This window comes from Uloborus diversus, chromosome 9 (assembly GCF_026930045.1).
Source record: "Uloborus diversus isolate 005 chromosome 9, Udiv.v.3.1, whole genome shotgun sequence".
In the NCBI taxonomy this organism is placed as follows: Eukaryota; Metazoa; Arthropoda; class Arachnida; order Araneae; family Uloboridae; genus Uloborus; species Uloborus diversus.
In genome coordinates, this window is record NC_072739.1 from 139,017,437 (window position 1) to 139,040,265 (window position 22,829).

General features: G+C 33.8%; 1 protein-coding gene across 1 annotated transcript in view; it reads left to right on the forward strand.

The window, feature by feature from the left end:
• The first annotated feature begins 485 nt into the window (after positions 1–485).
• LOC129229638 (homocysteine-responsive endoplasmic reticulum-resident ubiquitin-like domain member 2 protein) overlaps positions 486–22,829 on the forward strand; it is a 32,101-nt gene continuing 9,757 nt past the window's right edge. Inside the window, exons 1-6 of the mRNA XM_054863992.1 lie at positions 486–703; positions 5,463–5,609; positions 7,086–7,163; positions 10,290–10,376; positions 18,597–18,694; positions 22,410–22,517. Coding sequence (XP_054719967.1) covers positions 5,484–5,609; positions 7,086–7,163; positions 10,290–10,376; positions 18,597–18,694; positions 22,410–22,517 — 497 coding nt within the window. The 5' untranslated portion in view covers positions 486–703; positions 5,463–5,483. The remainder of the gene's footprint in view (positions 704–5,462; positions 5,610–7,085; positions 7,164–10,289; positions 10,377–18,596; positions 18,695–22,409; positions 22,518–22,829) is intronic.

Sequence of the window (22,829 nt, forward strand, 5' to 3'; positions counted from 1 at the left end):
TTGCCTCTTTACTCTGCATTTAGTAAGAAACGAATCTACTCTGATAATAAAATTTTCTGTCATTATGCCTTTTTTATTTTATTTCTTTTTGCTTCTTTGGTTTTCCAGCTCCGTTAATAAAATGTTCGTAAAGGACCCAGAACACATATGTGCCCTTAAATGCGCCATTTTTATCTTATGCGAGGAAAAAAAAAAAGCTTTTTTTTGCCTAGAGACGGATTTGAGCTCCTGACGGCTATCAATCAATACAATCTTATATTCTTTTAGAGCAGAAACTAGACTGCATTTCTAGGGGAATTGTTTCCGTTCGAATTATTCCAAACGAAATCCTGAAAAACTATTGTTCGATTTCTATACCTGTCTCACGCGACCACTGGCTGCACGCTTTTGTTAATTTCAATAGACGCATCAAAAAAACTGTCAACGATTCACATTTACACGTCATTTCCCCAGCGAAATCACAAAAGAAGTCGCGATCTCTTTCGACGTCACCACGCCATGACAAACCACGTGACACTGACTGCCGAATCAGCGTATGCCAAATAAAGCTGTGTGATGAAATCACCAAGAAAAAGATTCGAGAACGAATTTTGGTAAATATTATGCGATTTGAATTGGACGGCAGAAGGGGAATCGAGCTACTGTTTGAATTTAAGTAAAGTGTTTAGTGGTTTCAGCAGCTTTTATATTAGATTACAGTCAGGTAAGATTTGTTTTCTTTCTTTTACTTTGAGTATATTCATCACGATGACCATTTTAAGGAATTCAGGGTCAATTCAGTGACAGTGTCGGGGTCAGATGCAGTGTATTAAGATTTTGCAAACAATCTGTCATTCAATTAGAGAAAGTTTTTTCAGCTCATGCAATAATTTGCATCGATCTTTGATGATTCATAATACATGTTGATAAAAGTTCTGTATGCTCGTGTATCGCGGTACTTCGGTAATTGAAAACGATTAGTAAAAGTAAATATGATCTTCACTATGAAGTTTCTATTTTATAATAATTTAGGCTGGCTCCTATTAACCTCCTAAATCATTAATGCAATGCATCTGAAACGTTCGTCTTAATTACTTCACAGGCTATTTTAAGAACAGTGCAGTCGAGTTTTGGGCAGCTTAACCAAACGCATCTACATCGAATGTGTCGAATTGCATACTACCCCCCTCCTGCACGTTTCTTGTTTATCTGTTTGTACTGTCTCAATTCTTTTTCATATATATATTTATGCTTTGCACCAAAAGACTAAAAATTGAAATCAGAAACATTTGCCACTCTGTATTACGGGAGAACCAGTGAAGCACCTGCATTTATGCGCCAGAATAAAATGGGGGGGGGGGGGGAATCTATCTTGTCCAATTCAACAAGAGTCTATGTCTGCTACATCAATTTGACAAGCTAGAGATAATTTTTCTCACTTTGTTCTGACATGTAGGTGTCCTTCCTATTCCTCATTGTTCTCTCCCCTATTAGCATTAAAAATCGTTTTCATTTCAACATTTTTCAACATATTGTTTTTCTGCTTGCATTTGTTTCAAAATTTCTCTATCTGCAACAATTTTTACAATTCCTGCTGTGGTGGATTTACATATTTGAGGTGTGGGGGCCCGAGGTAATGTATTTTTGCAGGCACCTTTGAACAGAATATGAAAATATTTTTCAGGAGCCCTTTTGGATCCTCTTCAGGGCTCCTATGTCATAGGGGCCCCCTTGCAATTGCAACATGGTAAATGTAACTCAATGGTGCACACAGAAATTTTTTAAAGAGGGGGCCCATAGGGAAGTGGGGGCTCAAGCCCCCTCATAGAAATCAAAACTTCCTGTCTTTTAGTACTTTTCTCTTTGCAAAATGTAAAAACATTTCTTCTCCAGCCATTAATGAATAAGTTATTTAAAATGTCAAATGTTAATGAGTCTAATCTGTACTGAAATCGATTTCCGTGGGGAAAATATCCTGCTAAACCGTGGGGAAAATATTTGAGCCCGCTCTTAAGATTTTGCATATGGGTGTCCATGCCTTCCAGAATCTGAAGTTGACCATTCTCGTATCTTACCAGATCACAAACAATGTTAACTTTTAATTTTATCAATTGTCGGAAACAAAAAAAAAAAAAAAAATTAAAAAAAAATAAAAATTGTTTAATTAAATCGGCATTTATTAATCAAACAAATCATGAATAATTAATACTTAACTAGATAATTCAAAAAGAATACAAACAAATCCTTTGCACACGCAATAATAATCTGAGAATCTTCTTTCACTTCCAGAATATTTTGTTTTTCATTATTCATGTCTAGGGTGCCCATATAGAGGGGCAAGGCGGGTGGGGTTAATTTCCAAGGGGGTGAACTCAAGCCCCCTTGGAAATTATAATTTCCTTGCTTTTAGTACTTTTTTCTTTGCAAAAATATAAAAATATTTCTTCTCCAGCCATTAATGAATAAATAATCAAAAATGTCAAATTTTAATGACTCTAATCTGTCCTGAAATCTGTCTCCATGGGGAAAATATCCTGCTAAACTATGGTTAAAATTTCTGAGCCGTCCCTCCCCCCCTTTACAATTTTGCATATGGGTGCCCATGATTCATGTGCGTTTTTCATAAAAAGCAATTATGAATGTGACTTTGTTTCCTTTTATGATTCATTTTTTATAATTTAAAAATCATATTTTACAACTAAAAATCTAATCTGCATTGAAAGAATATCTGTGTTTTTGTCATGTAGAATCATGAAATTACAAGTAGGGGAGAGGGGGGCACATGTGAACAAAAACGACATTTTTCTATATTTTTCATTATTGATTTGAGATAAAAAAGAAAAAGGTGCTAAATATGATAAATCAAACATTTGCTAATATTTTCATGCAGTTATCCCCCTTTTACAAGAAGAAATTCCAACCTAAAAATTAATTCTAAAATATGTTACATTTTGTTCACATCTGCCCCGGTGGGGGGGCAGTTGTAAACACACCTGGGGCACAAGTGAACAGATACATAAATGGTATAAAATGCACCTAAGTATATCTTTAAGTACTCTTTATTATACATTAATGAACACAATGAAAATATAAATATTGAGTACATAATAAATTAACTTGATTCAACGAACATTATAGCCTTCAAGTTTTACAGAAAAAGAAACTGAAGAAGCAGCTCGATATGTGCTACCTAAAATTGTAGGTGGGGGTAATTTTAGCAGAATATCATCTGTTTCTGGAAATACAAAGGTTTCATTCTTCTGCTTCCTCATGAATTTAACATTTGCTTCATCACTCTCCATTTTCTCGATACCGCCAACATAGTGAATTTTTGTCTTTTTTGTAGTGAATTCTACATGGACAAAGTCATTCACAGCTAAATTTTCTGGTGCAAGGTTGACTTCAGCACAAATTTCTTGATGGCTACTCTCTTCAAAGCTAATGTCGGACTCGGAGTCACTGACTACAACCTTTGACTGCTCCTTTTTCAACAGTTCAGCAAGTTCTAACTTTCTTTTCTTTGCAACTCTTTCACATTTTATCTTCATTTTCTCTGCCTTTTCTTCCATAGCTTTGACAACAATGTCTTTTTCGGGGGTGTCTGTTAAAATTCTTGATTTTCTTTTTTGACGCTGCTTACTTTTCCCTAGAGTGAAATCGTGAAATTCTATTCTAGGCAATGGGTCTCACACATTCTGGGGTAGGACTTGAAGTGCATTGCAGCTGGTGGAGGCATCCTCAGGATTAACTGGCATTAAGCTTGTTATTTGAATTGTGATGAAATCAGCGTCAGTAAAAGCAAGCCGAGATAACGGCCAAATTCCTGGTTTAGAAAAACCCAATTTAATATTTTCGGATGTAAAGGCTGCTGTGAAAGCTGGTGAAGAACAATGACCAATTTCATATAGTTATTCTTTTTCCTGGGTGTAATGTCAACCAGTCATTGAAAGAAGTTTTTAGTGCAGATTTAAAGGGACTATAAACACCTACATCCAAAGGCTGTAAGCGATGTGAACAATGAGGGGGGAATGTAAGGAGTACTATTCCATTCTCACGACAAAATAATATTACATCCAAACTGATATGACTTTCATGATTATCAAGTAGAAGCAAAACAAGATTTGCTGCGGTACAGCGGGAGTACTTTCAGAAGTGTTTTACAACTTCTAGGAAGATATCTGCTGTCATCCATCCAGTTTTGGATACTAACCCTAAGCTTTCTGATGGTGCTCCATTTAAGAAAATATCTTTGTATCTTTTTCTTGGGAATACAAAAACAGGAGGTACAGTGTTTCCCATTGCATTAACTATACCACAAAATGATACAAGTTCACCTCCCTTGCCTGAAACATTTTGTCCAACTTGTTTCTCTCCACAAACCGCGATCACTTTTGGAGCCTCCAACACAGTCGCAATACAGCTGATACTAACTTCAATTATTAAAATTTTTAATTATTCAGTGTTTCTTAATTAGCCTAATCAAATAAAAAATTAAACAATTTTTGAAATTGAAATAACTAAAAAAAAAACAGTATGGGGCACATGTAAACAGTTCACACCTGCCCCTACATAGTGTGTTCACATGTGCCCCATATAACAACTTAAGCCTAATCTGATAAAAAACAATATTTCTTTCAAATTTTTTTAAAAAAATAGAGTACAAAAATTTACTTTATAAATCCTACTTCAAAATGAATAAAGTTCAAATCACAATAAAGATAGTGTTGAATGTGTTTTTACTCTGAGAACTGGAACATGAAAGTTTACTGGCACCTTCCAAAACAGAAGTTATTATGATAACTAAAAAACAAAATAGTTGAGATCTTTGAAATTTCAGGCAGCACACAGTACTACTGCTGTCATCTACATGAATTTTTTTCAGATTTTTTTCCTCATGTTATCTGGGTAAAATATGGTTTGTTCACATGTGCCCCATGTTTACATGTGCCCCCCTCTCCCCTAATGAAAGAATTTTTAACTTTGTCATCATGTGGAATTACCAGTGCATATTAGTGAGACGCTGCAATGTAAATACAATTATAGGCAAATCAAAAACAAGTCGAGGGTGATAACTGGGCTATAACCTCTATCTGAAACCCCATGTGTTTGCCACTGAATGCCTGTGAAGTCCATTTGAGCTTTTTGAGACTTTTCCTTTCCCTTTTCATTTGCAGAAGAAAAAAGAAAAAAACTGAGAATGCTGTGCAAATGAAATAAATCGTTCTTACTGATATAAAGCCAACAAAGTAAGAGAAGTAGGACCTACTAATAAAATCAAGAGTCCTCTCCCAATTAATAAATCATTAATATTTTATTATGTTTTGAATATTACAAGATTTTTTAATGCTATGTAAATGTATAAGCTTTCAAGAAATTTAGGGCCCCTAGGAAGGTGCCGAAGCCTAGGTGGCCTGTGTTGTAATCAGTTCCCTACTTGTGTTATTTCAATGTCTTCTGTCACTAACCATCCATCTCCCCCCTAGGCGTGCTCATTCTGAACTACCATGTCAGTACAGCTGATCATAAAATCGGCCTCTCAGCGGGTCCCAGACTTGGAGCTCGATTGTGAACTGGAATGGACGATCGGTCAGGTGAAAGAGCAGATCTGCTTATTGTATCCCACAAAACCTGTAAGTTTAGAAAATTTAAAATATTCTCTCAAACAAAACAAAAAGCTATAAATTAAATTAACAATTAAATTAAAATGGTAAATTAAATAGGCAAAACTCTTATTTATTGCCTATCTCATTAAGTGGCCATGTAACTCTACGTTCCCGAGAGATAGCACTCGGTGGTCCATAAGTTGCTGGTGCACTAAAAAAAAGGACCCCCCTACCCCCCGTAGGGGGAGTCAAAAGTAGTATAGGAATTAGGGGGCACGGCCCCAGTAGCTAATTTTTCTTTTTGTAAAATTGGGCTATACTACTGCCTTTTTAGTTTTTTGACTTAATTTCTAGAAATACGGAATAAGGCATCTAAAATCGGATCAAATGATCACCATAAACTTTCACCTTCCATTTTAAAGTTATATTCTTACGAAATAAAGTGAGAAAAGTTTAGTTACTTGGAATTCTTAGTTTTATTTTCTAAAGTAAATTAATACACCCAATAAAAATCATTTTTAAATAGATTATTAATTTATAACTCTGAAAAGTGAGAAGGCAAGGCCCCTTTATGTTTGGAAGTGAGGGGGCAGTTGCCCCCTTACCCATCTGTACAAGCTGCCTATGTGGTGATCTGCATCCTAGTATTTAAATGATATGCGGAAACATTGGTAAATTTTTCAGGATGAAAGAAATGTAAATTTTTCATACCTAAGGTATTTGGTTTAGTACAGTGATTCTTAACCTGTGGTCCATTTCATGTTGTGCACTACCAGCTAGTGAAGTTTAATTTTTATCATTATGTTTAATTACATTTATTAAAGAAAACGTGTATTTTTTTCTTTTAATTGTTGTGGAAAATATTTTTTCTATCATATATGGTCTGCTTAGGGTTTGGAAAGATACCAAGTGGTCCTCAGCAGTAAAAAGTTTTTTTCTTTTGCTGACACTTTGCAGGTTTGAATACACCTGGAGGGGGGGTTCCATGTGCACCACTTTCAGAACTATTGGTTTTGATTTATGAGTTGTACCGCATTCATGGCTGCAGAATGGCTGGTGAGACTGGCCTTATTTTATCTACCTGTTTGTTGGCACTCTAGCTTCAATAAGATGTCATTTACTGCCAGCTTGTGTATTTATTGTTCCAGACTGATGAGCCTCTAATAAGGACAAAACTGTAGTCTCTGGATGTGATAACTAAGCTCTCAGTATATTGATATATGGTCATATTACGGAAATGAAATTCAGCTAATTGTTGTTAAAATTACTGAACAACAAGTATCTAGCTGCAAGCTAGTCTAATATCTAACAAGCTAGGGTTAAAGGTTAACTTCTGTAATTGAGGATTATATTTAACTTTTTTATTGTTTTTTTCAATTACTCTATACAATATAATGTGTTAATGCAGATCCAAAAATGCTCTTTTTCATAATGAAATATTGTCTTCAGTGAAAAATTTATTTGCATTTTTATTTAGAATTCATTCTGTATGTTTATTTGTAGTTAAAGGAACACTTGAAGCTTATTTATGGAGGAAAGTTGTTGCCCAACCACCTGCATGTGAAGTCAGTCTTGAATCATGTAAGTATTTAGTATTTACATGTTTGCCCTTTTTTTTTTGAAAGTTTTGTTCTTTGAGGAAAAAAAACAAAGGTTACTTTTTTTCTAGAGTTTTATAATTTTTCTCCCTAAAAAGAAGGTTTGACATTTTTCGACTTATTTCTTTGACAATGCTTTCGACTCTATCGCTGTCGCGCTTAAAGACTTTGAAGCTTCTAAGAAACTACTTGAGATCAGAAAGTTATATATATATATATATATATATATATATATATAAAATTAAGCAAACAGAATTACAAATATTAAACAAATTATAAAAAACAAATGATGATAAAAAGGAAAAATGCAAACAGCTATTAAGTAGGAATAGAAAAAGAGTCAATTCAGAGCTCATCAGCCGTGGAGGATTCATTAATTATGGTCAAAAGACCAAAATTTTAACTATAAACTAGAAGAGAATGTTTAAGCTCCAGTACATGTAATATAGAGTAACAATGGGCAAACGCACCACTTGCTAAGCTAAAAACAATAAACTAGGGCTCAAACCTAAAACTAAAGCAGGGGGTTTCGCCTCGACTAATTAGGAAAACAAATTCCGATAATTAGCCTTCCACGGTACTTGTTTTACTAATTAGTCGAGGCGAAACCCCCTGCTTTTAGTTTTAGGTTTGAGCTCTAGTTTATTGTTTTTAGCTTAGCAAGTGGTGCGTTTGCCCATTGTTACTCTATATTACATGTACTGGAGCTTAAACATTCTCTTCTAGTTTATAGTTAAAAATTTTGGTCTTTTGACCATAATTAATGAATCCTCCACGGCTGATAAACTCTGAATTCACTCTTTTTCTATTCCTACTTAATAGCTGTTTGCATTTTTCCTTTTTAACATCATTTGTTTTTTATAATTTGTTTAATATTTGTAATTCTGTTTGCTTAATTTTATATTTACGTGGCTTTTTAGTTTTGCTGCGTTGCGCATCTATGGGCTCTTGGTGTGGTCTTTTCAATATTTTTCACTTTTATTTTATATATATATATATATATATATATATATATATATATATATATATATATATATATATATATATATATATATACACATATATATATATATATAATAAATACAAAAACATTTACAAAGTTACATAGAAAACCCAAAGCTTAAAGATGCGGTAAAGCAGCCAACCAAATAAGCTAAATAAGTAGCATTTTAAGGAAGGTACCACATTAAACTGAACCAAAATTAAGATAGCAATACAAAGTAAAGTTTAAGACTAAAGTTGAAGTGATGGAACCAGTTTTTCATCAGCAGTGGAAACTCCATCTAATGGTTAAAAAATTTAAACATTTTAATGCTACAGACTAAAGAAAAATGTATTTGTAAAATAAATTTGCATACAGAATGGCAATGGGAGAATACACCAACTGTTACACTGCACAGGAATCAACGGAAGCTTATGCCTAAAATTAAAGCTTGGGTTTCTGTTATTAGAAGCTAAATGGAAATCAGTAATAACACTCCACTGGACTATCCAGCACATGTATGTAAAATCTTGTCTTAAATGCAGAGTAGACATAACAATTCTGCATCCAGCATGTAAAGTTTTGATCCAGTCGGTATTAAAAAGTCAAAATCCATAAAAACGAACTCGAAAAAAACAGGCATGGTCGTCCGTAAGAACAGATCAAGTGGTCAGGGTTGTTTGGTTTCAACCACATTGGTTTTTAAACCATAGTTTAAACTTGAAAATTTTCCATTCAATCAAATTATTCAACTTTTTTATTTCTGTGGAATATTTTGTAATTTTCCATTTAAAACCTTAATCTGTTTTTTTCCCCTTTTCTCCCCCCCCCTTTTTTTGTATGCGATTTTTTGGGAGCAGGAGTTCTGCCTGCAGTTTAAATTCAATTAAACTTAAGTAAATTAATGGTTTTATTATTTTTCATACCTTATAGTATGAAAGTTATGTCAAACAATAGAAATTAAAGTGCAATACTACCAGAACTGTATTTTTTAAGATTTAATTTTCCTGATTCTGTTTCAGCCCCAATTTGATACTCTTGTTTGTTTCTTTTAGTCCCTTATTTGTTTATTCTTGATTTTGGCAGCTATGTGCTCATGAGTAAAGTAAAATAGAAAGTAAGGAAATTAACTTGGCAAAATGGCTGTACTGCCATTTGAATAATTCTGCTGAACAAATTCTAAACGACATTCTCCATAATGTTTTTAAATTTTAATTCATTGGTATAAAGGGGGCGGGGGGGGGGGGGGCACATGTAAAGTGTGTACTTTAAGATGTGTAGTATAATATAGCGGTTTAATTGTGTCACAAAATCAAAGTAAACTGTTGGAAATACGTTTCGTGGCATCTCAGGATGGTTTCAGGAATTTTACTCTGAAGAGCCTGGAAGTCTCAGAGAATTTGAGTTTTTCTGGAGTAGATCAAAATTATCTACCTTGGAAAATATTTGTTCAAAATAATAATATGTCCATGTAATGAAGTGTTTTTTTTTTTAAATCAGTATGCTGTATTAGGGGATTTTTAAAAAAAAATGCTACTATTATTTTATTTTGTAGAAAAAGATTTAGTCAACCTAAATTTCAATTCGAAAAATGCAATGTCATTCTGTTTCAAACAAAGTTTTTTTTTTTTTTTGAGGGGTGAGGGCCTAAAACACAAAAGGTACAAAGAGTACCTGAGTAATTTAGCTGAATAGACTTTACACAGTACAAATTCAGGACATAATAAGAAAAATTAGAAACAGATGGTAGAAGATTGCTCTGAAATAGCGTAAACGCATTTTGGAAAATTCCAGATGGAAATTTATTGAAATCTATGTAAAAGTCATTACGCACATGAGTTTCTTGAATATCAGTATGACACTTCATTTGATGAGTAGATCAATTTTAAACATGAGCAAAAGTACCCATTCATTGAAAAATTATTTTTGAATTTTTCAAGTGAAGTTACTGAAATTATTACATTTTTGTGACTACCAAGTTTTTATTATGAGTTCTGTTAAGGTACCATAAAACTATAATAAAATCAGCCTGTATTATCCCCTGTACCTGTTAAAGCTGTACTTTTGTTTAACATGCCATAACATGAAAAAAAGAGACTTATAACTTCTCATATTTGTTTCTTACAGGTACAAGAAATTCATGTAATGCATCTAGTGTGCCCTTTCCCGTTAAAGGATGAGATTAAGCCAGTAGAAACAAAAGAAGCAAAGGAGGTATTATTCACACTTCTTCCCAGTGTTTTTTTACTTATTATCTCGTAATTGCTTTTAGCTCCTCACATAATTTGTTGTTTAATAACTCAAATAATATATGACGGACCTTAATGAAACTTTCCTGCTTTTCATTATTGTCGTGTTTAGCAATAACTATAAGGATACGATTCACACACGACAAACATTTATTCTTCAATGCTACAACATGAACACTACAGATACATAATCTAATAATTTTGCGAATAAGAATGGAACTCAAACGGAAACCATGGCAACCACAACTTAACACAGCTTGGTAAAATATTAATAAATAGTTGTTGCCAGGTTCAAGACACAACAGTCCCTCTGCGACTAAATATAACGTTACAACCCAAATCTCTTAGGTGCTTTTCTAATTCTGGTCGAGCGTCGCAATGGCACAGTAGTCGGGGAAGGAACTTCTATGCTCGGCTCAGGTGTAGGCACAGGTATCGGGGTTGATGAGGGTTCTGATGCAGGAATAGAAAGATCAGGCTTTTCTACCCCACTTGAATCAGATATTGCCTCTGGTTCCTCAGTACTTTCTGAAATTGTAGGAACACAATTTTCAAGTGTTGATCCAGTTGTTTCCAAGGATTGTCCACACTTCCTTAGCTGGTCAACATGTCGTTTCCATATTTCATTTCCGACTTGTACGCTATAATTCAAAGATCCATCACGGTTGATCACAGTACCTATCTTCCATTTAGGCGGTCCTGCATAATTCCTCACGGCTACCTTCTCCCCTTCGACAAACTCACGTGTAATTTCTTCTGTCAAGCAGTGAGAGCTTTGCTTTTGCATCACATGTTCTCTTACATTAGGTTTCAAAATATCGAGCCTGGTACGAATACATCGTTTCAAAAACAAGAAACTTGGAGTTTCACCTGTTAATGTGTGTGGGGTTATACGATACTGCATCAAATATCTCTGGAGTTTCACATTAATATCTCCAGGATCGCTTTGACTAGATTTCAATGATGCTTTAAAACCTTGAACTAACTTTTCTGCTTGCCCATTCGTAGCAGGATGATAAGGAGCAGAAGGACTATGCTTAATGCCATTCATTTTCAGGAATTGACGAAATTCGTAACTTGTGAAACTTCGACCATTATCACTCACAACCGTCAATGGAAGTCCATAATGGGCAAATAGAACTCTTAAGTATTCAATTGTTAAGTTCGATGTAATATTCTTCATTGGCATTACCTCCACCCATTTAGAAAATGCATCAACAACCACTAGAAACATTTTCCCCATAAATGGACCAGCAAAGTCGACATGAATCCTTTGCCATGGGCCATTCGGCCATTCCCACGGATGTCGCTTGATTCTTGATGGGTCATTTCTAGTTGACACGCAAGCAGCACAATTTTGGACAAAACTAGTTATGCTCGAATCTATACCCTGCCAATAGCAGTAACTTCTTGCGAGGGCTTTCATTTTAACAATTCCTGGGTGTCCTACATGGAGCTCCTCCAAGACAGCTTTATGGTACTTCTGGGGAATGCAAACTCGATGACCATACATAATGCATCCTTGTTGCAAAGAAAATTCGGATTCTTTACCTTTCCAGGGTAAGGGCAGCTCAGTTCCAGTTCGTAAACTTTCATAAAGTTCAAACAGTTTGCTGTCAACTTTGGTCGCTTTAGCAATTTCACTTGCCGTAATTGGAAGCACTTCAACTTGTAAAATGTTAGCTGCATCTGCATCTGTAATATGCTCTACCTTCCCGGTTGACAATGGCAATCTTGACAGAGCATCTGCGTTTCCGTGATCCTTAGTTTTTCGGTACCTAATAGTATAACTGAAAGCTTGTAAAAACAGTGCATAGTGAACCATTCTTGTAGCAGAAAGACATGGTAAACTTTTATTTGGAGCAAAAATTGATACTAGGGGTTTGTGATCAGTGACTAAGTGAAAATGGCGTCCAAACAGGTACTGGTAATATTTCTTTACTGCCCAAACAATACTTAGAGCCTCCTTGTCAATTTGAGAATAATTGCGCTCTGTTGCTGTCAGGGATCTCGAAGCAAACATAATCGGCTTCTCCGAACCGTCTTCAGTAACATGGCTCAACACAGCTCCAATTCCCACTGGTGATGCGTCTGTTTGCAGTACAATGGGTAGCTTCGGATCGTAATGGCATAATACTCTTTCTGATGATATTTCTTTTTTTAGCTTCAGAAAAGTATTCTGACATTCTGTGGTCCAGCAAAATTTCGTTCCTTTCTTAAGTAGCTTATTTAGTGGCGCTACACAAGTGGATAAATTTGGTATGAATTTTCCATAATAATTCACTAACCCTAGAAAACTCTTCAACTCGGAAACGTTCTCCGGAACAGGCGCTTTCAAAACTGCTTCAATTTTTTCTTGAGTTTTGTGCAGTCCATATTTGTCGATTTTGTGACCACAAAAGTTTACGGAATCTTTGAAAAATTCACTTTTACTCTTGTTAACTTTAAGTCCATGTTCAGAAAGTCTTTCTAATACTTGTTCTAATCTGCTTAGATGTTCTTGATCGTTACGGCCCGTTACGGTGATATCATCCAGAAATACATGCACTCCTGGGATTCCGGATAACACTTGTTCAATACTACGTTGCCAAACAGCAGGGGCTAAGGCGATTCCATAGTTCATTCGTTTGTATCTGAATAAACCTTTATGTGTATTTATAGTAAGTAAATGACGATCCTTTTCATCAACCATCATTTGTAAATATGCCTCGGTTAAATCTATTTTAGTAAAAGTCTCTCCGCCAGCCAAATTCGCAAAAATGTCCTCGATTCTAGGTAAGGGATATTGCTCAATATTAAGTCCAGGATTTATTGTCACTTTATAGTCTCCACAAATTCGCAATTTACCATTTTGCTTTACAACAGGTACTATTGGTGTTGCCCAATCACTATATTTAACTGGTTCAATGATATCTTCTGATACTAATCTAACGAGTTCTGCTTCGATTCGTTCCTTTAAAGCAAATGGTACTGGTCGAGGCTTGAAAAATACTGGCTTGAAACCAGGTTTCATTTGTAGACGACAGCTAAAGTTTTCTAATTTTCCAATCCCTGGAGTAAATATTTTCTCATGTTTTTGTAACAATTCTACTAGTTTATTGCTACGGGAGTCGGATTTGTAAGCACAAACAGTCTTAATTTCTTTCCAGTCAAGAGAGAAACTTCTTAACCATTCTCTTCCAAATACTGCACTCACTTTTTCATTCACTAAATAAATCTTCTTGTTGCTACTTTGATTCTTATACCGAACTTTGACATGTGCTTCTCCAGCGGGTATGATCACAGAATTGTCAAAATTACGGAGTATCATATTCGTCGGTTTAATCAATACCAATGGACACAGTTTCTTAAAATCAGTTACATTCATGCATGTGACTGCGGCTCCAGTATCTAATTCAATGTCACACTTTTGGTCTTCAATAAAAACTTCCAAATATATTTTATCTCTTGCTTGCGTAGCAGATTTTACATTAAGAACAGGGGCACTGTCAGAACACGATTCAATTTGTTTCACAGTTTCAGTTTTATTTCTTTTTGAGCGACAGACCTTCGCCAAATGTCCTTTCTTTTGGCAAATTCGGCATTCCGCGTCTTTGTGTTTACATTCATGGGCTAAATGAAGTGTACTGTCACACCTATAACATTTGCGAGATGATTTTGCTGCTTTTCTTTGAAATTCTGGCTTTTTAAATTTATTCGAAACAGTTTTAGCAACTTTATCTTCCGAACTATACAGTTTATTAATAGATACCATTTTATTTTGAATTTCATGCACATCACGTTGTGCCGATTCCATAGCGAAAGCAATTTCTTTCGCCTTGGCGTAAGTCAAATTATCTTGCGCCAACAACTTCTTCTGGATGTTTTCATTTCTTAAACCCATGACTAATTTATCTCTTAGCATTGTACTTAAATTGTCGCCAAAATTACAGTTCATCGACAATTTTTGTAATTCAGCGCAATATGTAGTAATATTCTCACCTTCTAATTGATTACGCTTGTAAAATCTGAAGCGTTCCGTCATCTCCAACGGTTTTGGATTCAAATGTTCAGTTAATAATGTTACAATGTCATCATACTCCATATCAGAAGGAATTTTTGGCGTAGCCAAATTCTTCAATAATTTGTAAGTAGTAGCTCCCATTAAACTCAAAATGGCTGGTACCTTCTTAGTCTCTTCAATCTCATTCACTAAGAAGTAAGACTCAAGTCGTTCTACGTAACTTGGCCAATCTTCCACTGCAACATCAAATGACTCAAAATTAATGCTGGAAGATCCCATCATCCTCGTCGCCAACTTATTGTCGTGTTTAGCAATAACTATAAGGATACGATTCACACACGACAAACATTTATTCTACAATTCTACAACATGAACACTACAGATACATAATCTAATAATTTTGCGAATAAGAATGGAACTCAAACGGAAACCATGGCAACCACAACTTAACACAGCTTGGTAAAATATTAATAAATAGTTGTTGCCAGGTTCAAGACACAACAATTATATAACAATGAATGCTTATTAATCCTTTAGTCATTTGCCTCATAGAACTGTAAGTATTGATCCTTATACCTACAAAGGCGGGAGGAACCACAGTAGCCCCTAAGCTATTTTATAAAAAAAAAAAAGATATTTTGATCTTTTCTCCATTGTAGTATTAAAAATGCAATTTACTCTAGTTTCATCTGTAACTTCCTCTTTATGCAGCTGGTTGGAATTCCAGTGACTATAAACAGGCTATAAACATAAAACATATGCCAACTGCTTATCAACCAAATGGCAGCCATTGTTCTTTGAAAGAGAAACAATTCTACCTTTTTAAGGGTAAAGATAGAAAAGTTTAAAATAATTATGTACCAAGTTTTTATTGATTCTTGAAAAGATGCATCAAGCAGTGAATTCGCTCAGTAAGAATTTTAAATACCCCGAAAAATTCATTGGGGGGGCACGCTGTCCCCCTTCAGTTTTTCTAGACAAAAGAAAATTTTTAGTCATTCTAGTGTTAATGGTACATTCCATTTATTTTTCCCCTTGTGTTCTGCTTCTCTCTTTTTAAACTTTAGGTTGCCTTCCAATTTCAAATAAGAATTAAGAATTATTTTTGGTGACTGCTCTTTTTTGCACTTCCTTGCACAAAGTAAAGAAAATATTGTACTCGTGACTTTTTCAGTGAAATTTCAGCTTCGATTTTTATTTCAGTTACCCCTCAATGAATTTTGTCTTCGTTTTACTTCCTTTTACAAAAAAGGAAGTATTGTATTCCGCGAAAATATTTTCACCCAAAAATCAGCCTTAATTTCCATTTTGCTCAGCCCCAAATGAATGTTGAGTTTTTTTTTCAACCCGATCACACGTGGATATGTGCCTAGGAATGTACAGACACCCGAAATATCCATTTTGACGATCCCCAAGTTAATTAAAACGAGTTTTCTCGTGACGTCTGTATGTACGTATGTATGTGTGTATGTATGTCGCATAACTCAAGAATGGAATGTCCTAGAAAGTTGAAATTTGTTACGTAGACTTCTAGTGGGGTCTAGTTGTGCACCTTCTTTTTTGACTGCATTCGGATGTTCCAAAGGGGGTCTTTTGCCCCTTTTTTAGGGGAAACCATTGTTAATTTTGATGTAAACTCAAGTAGTGTTATAATTTGGCGGACACTTCGCGATATATCGCCAGTCTTTTGGTCGCCAACTTGGCAACAAATTTGACGATTTGTTAATTTTTTTTTTTTTTTTTTTTTTAAATCTGGTTTCAATTTGGCCATTGTTGGTGAATTTAGAGAGTAAACTATTGAATCATATTAAAACTGCCAAGAATGAGAAAATGACATTAAATTAGAGTGAAAGGAAGTCATGTGATGCACACATTAGCTCGTTTTTTTTTTTTTCTTTTTGGCACAACTGTGTGTACATGTGTGTATGTACAAACTTGTGGGCAACTAAAATCTAATTCCAACAAATGAATAAAATAAAAATTTGTACCTAAAAAAAACTTTGATGTAGCACATTTATAGTGTGATTCTATAAATCTAAAACAGCACTGCCTGCAAGAATTATTTCATTTAACCAACTTCACTGCTATGTTTTTATGCTCATGTTTCCATTCCTTCCTTTCAAAAAAAAAAAAGTAAACTTAATTGCAACATGTAATTATAGTCCAATGTCACATACAGTCAAAAGTGGTATTCAATATCTTTATCAATAAAATTAGCAATTAATTATAAGGAAGTTCAAGTATTATTATCTGTTTTTGCTATTTTCATAAATCTTTTAACTCTATTATTTTACTTCTTCATTTTGCCTTTGGAGCATTGCTTGTTTTAAATTAAGTTTATACCATAGCTGTTTGTTAGATGTAGTAATGCTGCAAAACTTTGATTGTGCATTCACAAAAGAAAAAAAAAAAAAAGAAAAAATTTGTCATATGCCTATACAAGTTGGGAAATTAATTTTATTTTGTTTATGAATTCATTTTATGAGTTGTATGTGAACCATGTAGAAAATATCAAAATATTTTAGAATCAGCATTAAAAAAATAAATATGCAAACTTGAGATTAAAGTTACGTACTAAACCCTTAGATTTAAAGTAGCCATAAAATCTTATTTTATCACAAGCAATGAAGTTTAAAACTATGAGATGATGAAACAAACTTTTGTGCACCTGAAGTTTTCTTAATCATTTGTTTAACGTCACATTTTTAAATCCCTGATTTGAAACCGATAAAATGGTTATTCTCCTGCTACAAGATTTTAATCACTTCTCCAAAATAATACAATAAATTTCTCCAAGTGACCACTCTTCCTTTCTGTGAAAAATTTGTAGTTCAGAAGAGGTGGCTACTTTTAAGAGTTTTTGAACTGTTAACTATACCATTAATTACATATTTCACTGCTTCAAAATGTTTTTTAAAGAAAATAAAGTAAATAAAATGCTTTTTCCATGATTTTTACTTTTTAAGAAAAAATGATTCAATTTGTGTTAATTTACAAATTATTACTTTTTCGAGTTTGTTTTTAACTTGTAGAAGCCAATTTCAGACTTCTCATTTTTGAAAGTAAGATCCTTCAGTCAATTTTCGGAGGAGTAAAGGAAAATGATGCTTGGAGAAGTTTATATAACTTTGAAGTATACCATAAATACAGACAACCCAACATCTTAAGAGTAATTAAAGGCAACAGAATGAGATGGCTGGGGCACGTATTTAAACGTGCAGATCTGGACCCGGTAAAAAAGCTAACTTTTTCGAAGATTGAGGGTACAAGGAGAAGGGGAAGACCAGCAACAAGGTGGCTGGATAGTGTTGAGAAGGACCTAGAAATTTTGAGAGTGAACAGGGGGAGAAACCTGGCAATGTGTCGTACCGCCTGGAGGAAGCAGACGGTGAAAGCCTTGTCCTGCACCAGGCTGTTGTGCTGATGAAGAAGAAGCCAATTCCACATTGAGTCAGCAGTTATTTTTTCCAAATTTGCTGTGATTACTTCAATTTTCTCTGAAATTTACTGTGTTAAAAATATCACTTTTTGTTTATCACTAATAATATTAGACTTCAATCATTCATTGCTCGTAGAAACCCTAAAGCATCTATGATTTCCTCTGCTTTTTGATGAACCTTCTGTTCCTCTAATAGGAATTTCCCTTGCTCGAACATTTTAAAACTATTCTAGTAGTTTCATTTACAGCAATTAACTCCATGAAGTTTAAAATTTTGGTATTCTTTCAAAATTATTCTTTTTTTTAACATTTTTTTTTATTTGTGTTCTATGGCAATTTAAAAAATTTGTTTAACTTTTTAGCTGATTCTCTTAAAATATTGCTTATACTCTCACTATCCTGTATGATTTTTTTTCCATAGATGGTTGAATAATTGACCGAAACAACATTGGATGTAATTTTTTTTCCAGAGTGCTCTTGGAGAAAAAAAAAACGCTCTCCTGCAAAATTTGTAGTTTGTAACTTCCAATGTTGTTCCAGCCAACCATTCAGGTAGCAATTTTTCGCAAATCTCATGATGTGATTTGTCAGAAGATGGCATGAGTTAAAGAGCAAAACTAATTAATGAATATTCATTTTGGATCACTTAGAAACAGTCAAATGAGTAAAGGCTCACTGTATTAATTTTGTGCTGTATTATATCAGTTGATTACAACATTAATTATATTATGCATTTCTTTTAGACTGCACCAACATCCGCTCCCGTCTTCCCCGTTCCTGCTCCCAATCTGACTCCTTCTCAGATCAATCCCAGCTTCTTACCTGCACAGAGTTACACTAGGTAAGCTTTTGATATTTTCTGTCCAGTACCTTCTTTAAAAAAAAAAAAAAAAAAAAAAATCCACTTAAATTTCCATGTCTTTGCCCCTGAATCAAATTTAGGTTGTTTTTTCTAGAGTGTATGCAAGTATGAGCTACTGAAAAATATATTCTCTATTCCTGAGTCATTTTTGACCAGTTCTGTCATAGTGGGCATACTCTCAGGGAGGCCAATTTTTTGCCATTCAGCAGGTTATTGCTTTTCTTTATTCTTAAGACTTGAAAATCACTTGTCATGGTATGACGGTAGTAAATTGCTTCTTTATTAGAAAGACTTCCTGAAAAATTTGACGTGTTGAAATAAATATTTCTGATAGAGGAATAGATATTTGCTCAGAAATGGCATGCAGTGTTTAAGATTTCAATTCTTTTGCATCTTGTAAATTTTTAATTATTTAGTTGGGAACTATTTCAACATATGCTACCTTAAATCTACTTATTTTGTTTTTTATTTTTAGTTTATTACTTATTTTATTGGTTTGATTTAAGTTTTTAAATAATTGACAATAGCAATCAGTACCATTATTTACTGAATCTCTAGGTTCAAATATTGGCACTCTTGAAGGGCATGTAACTAAAAATAGTGCATTAGATACCAAACTTACATGCACATAAAAAATCATTGCCTAAATTGAACAAGCACTAGGAAGCTATCTCATTTCTGATTTTAGAAAACAGCAAAATTTTGAAACTTATTTTGACTACTAAATGTACTACCGTAATTTCGGGTAGATAAGCCGCGGCTTATATGTGTTTTAAAGTTGAAATTTAACATGTGCGGAGTATCTGCCAGGGCGGCGTATCTGAAGAAATTTTCCCCTCACTCTTCTTTCTTAGTGCTTTTCATGTTCGCCCAATCAAACGGCAATGTTAAAATTCATTAAAAAACACTAGTAGAGCTCTCAAATTGCACCATGAAACAGGTTTTTCATTAAATTTAATTTCTCACACCCTTAAACTTGCTTTCGTTTGCGCCGATTTTACCGCTGTTTGCTGTTGTTTTTTCCAGTGTTGCCAGATTCGTGATGGTAACATACGTTTCAATGGAGGAATAGCTAGCTTGTCTGAGTTAGAGTCCCTATAGTCTGAGTAATGTTTTAAAATGTCTCAATGATGATAAATTAAAAAAAAAAAAAAATCAATTGATAAAATGTAAAAAAAATTTTGAACTGCTAAGTATAACAGAATGATTTGAAAACTTCTCATCCAACCAAATGTAGATGTCGTCTGGCAACACTAGTTTTTAAGTAACCGTAGCATTTTCTGACCCTTTTTTTTACACAAAGTTTATTCCATTTCTATCTGTCAACAAGTGCAGTTGCTTGTTACAGTTTTGTTCTAACTATAATAAATGATCGCATCCGTACATATGTATATATATAGAGGGAGTGGGGCGCCATGTTTTGATACGCTCTTCTGCAGCCTATACGATGGGGCGGCTTATCTGATGAACTTTTGTTTTTAGTCAGTAAATTATTGCAAGTGAGGCGTATACGATAGGGCGGCATATCTACCCGAAATTACGGTACATTAGTCTTTAGTTCTTTTAAGTATTACTTTTTTTATTGTTTATTTAGTTCAGTCGTAGTCATTCTGTCAACGCTATTATAGATTGAGTTTGAAGCTTTAAAAGTCCTTGAATATGCCTTGATTTTCTTTTTTTTTTGCACTTTTGTTATTGAACCATGGAAATAAAAAATATGACTTTCTTAAAACCTGATTGCATAAGTTTTCTCATTAATACTGTAGGTAAATTATGACATGATCTCTAACTTTGTTTTCTCTTTAAGCAAAATCTGTGGTGATTTTTCCGTTTTCAAAGTATGTAATGCATATCAGACTTGCGGCTCATATGTAGATAAAGTCAGACCCCGATTTAACAAACCTCTATTTAACGAATTTTGTGATTTAGCAAATTTTTCTTTTTCCCCAACTAAAATGAAGGCAAAACCCCCTATTTAACAAATTATAAACCTCGAAATAAATTATTTTAACAGCCCCCCCCCAAAAAAAATGTCAATTTGAGTTAGGAAATATTATTTGTTTTCTAAATGCTAAATCTATACTGTCGGAAGCAGAAAAATACTTTTTTTTTGGAATCCGCAATTTTTGACGGGAAAGGTCGAGGGGACAACCAGCGAATAGTGATGTTGAAAGCGAAAGTGAAACTCCCAAGAACTTTTTCAAATGCTTTAAGTGGCCTAAAAACTGTTAAAACATATCTCATGCAGCAGACTGCAAAAGACACAGTATTTTTTTCTCTCCATAAAGTCAAACGATAACTATTTCAAGTCAAGTATTAAGGAAATTGTCCAAACATGTATTGCTTGGTAGTTTTAAATTCCATATTAACTAGTGTGTAATAAGTTGTGGAATGCTGAATAAAAGGTGTAAATTTTTGGAATTATGGATATTTTTGCGCAGCTGCTTATTAGGGGTTTTAGATAAGGTAAGGGCATTTAGAAAAAAAAATTATTACCCTGATATTACGTATAACCCCGATTTAATGTATAAAAGTTTCGGTCTCGATGAATTCATTAAATCAAGGTCCAACTGTACTTCAAAATTGTTTCTGTGCATACTAGTAATGCTTAACAGTGCATGATTTTAATTTTACCTTTATTCATTTATTTACAATAGAAAGCTATACTTATAAGGAAATTAAGTTATGAGACTTTATTCTTGGTTAATAATTATATCTTAATCTTCATAATAAATTATAATAATGCATTTCAGCCCAAAATGCCACAAACATAAAATTTTCAGCTGGAAGTATGGTTTAGTGGTAAGGTGCTATCTTCTCATGCCTAAGTTTGTAGGTTCAAACCTTTCCAGTCTAGGTGGATTTTTAAAGCTGCATGGGAAACCAGTATAGACAAATCAAATTTCCACTTTTTTTTAAAATACAATAAAATGTTTGTAAAACTATTCAAGAATATATTGCCAAAATTTGAGTGTAAAATTCCGATTAGTTCCGATGCTGTGAGCACTTAAAGTGATTGTGGAGATTCGAATACCTTCACAGCAATTAGTTTCAAACTAGTTTTGCTCGAAACTTTTGTTCAATTGGTGGGCATTCTAGCTCAAAGAGTTATTGAGCAATCATTCTGAAAATTTATGCAAATATTCTTAATTCAATTATAATCTATATGAACCCAAGTCTTTGATATTTTTGATAAAAATATTATTTTTTAATAAAAGAAATATGAAAAAAATGGTAGAAAAACATAACAGTGTAATCAAACACCTCAAAAACATACATTTTTCTACTTTTTTTTGTTCACAATTAGGTTTATATTCTTAGGAAATATGTTTACAAGAAAAAATATTGTAATGATTACAGGAAAAAATTATGGCTTTGGTAATGCCCACAAGCTACAAGCTCTGATGGAGACGGCCCAATGGATAGCAGCTTCTAATTCCACTAAATCAGGTGGAAATGACTTTAAAAAAATTACAAAGTGTTAAATTAAAATATAAAAGGGGGGGGGGTGAAATACCTAGGGACCAAAATGGCCTCTTGATGTTCATTTAGGCATGAGTACCTGCTGTCTTTCTAATTGTTTTTGTTCTAGTAGGAAACCTTTTATGAAAAAAAGAGAGTGCAACATGATTTTTCTCTTCATATTTAATTGGTAAAAATGACTTCCTTCATTCATCTTGTCTTTTTCTTGCAGTAATATTCCCAGCATGCCACCAGGGACATACCCTGCCACAGATGTAATGCAGCAATATCTGGCCATGCAACAGATGTACACTCAGTTTATGGCGCAGTATATTGCACAGTGAGTATGACTTTTCTTCTGTAACAATATAATCGTATTTTAAATGTGGGGCTGTGGTCCATCTGCAAAGAAAGTTTTTTTTATTTTTTATTTTAAGTTTTTTTTATTTGTATGGAATCATTACAAAGTATAATGCTATAAAATCCTTTTATAAAAATAAAAAATAAAAAAAAAATGGCCATGTTGTCTCACAGGGAACAGCTTGTATATTTCAATAAAAAGTAAATTTTGAAGAATAATGAACAAAATTTCTTTAAAAAAAAATCACACATAAGTTTGTGTTTTCTTAGCAAAAATTTTTTCTTCATTATC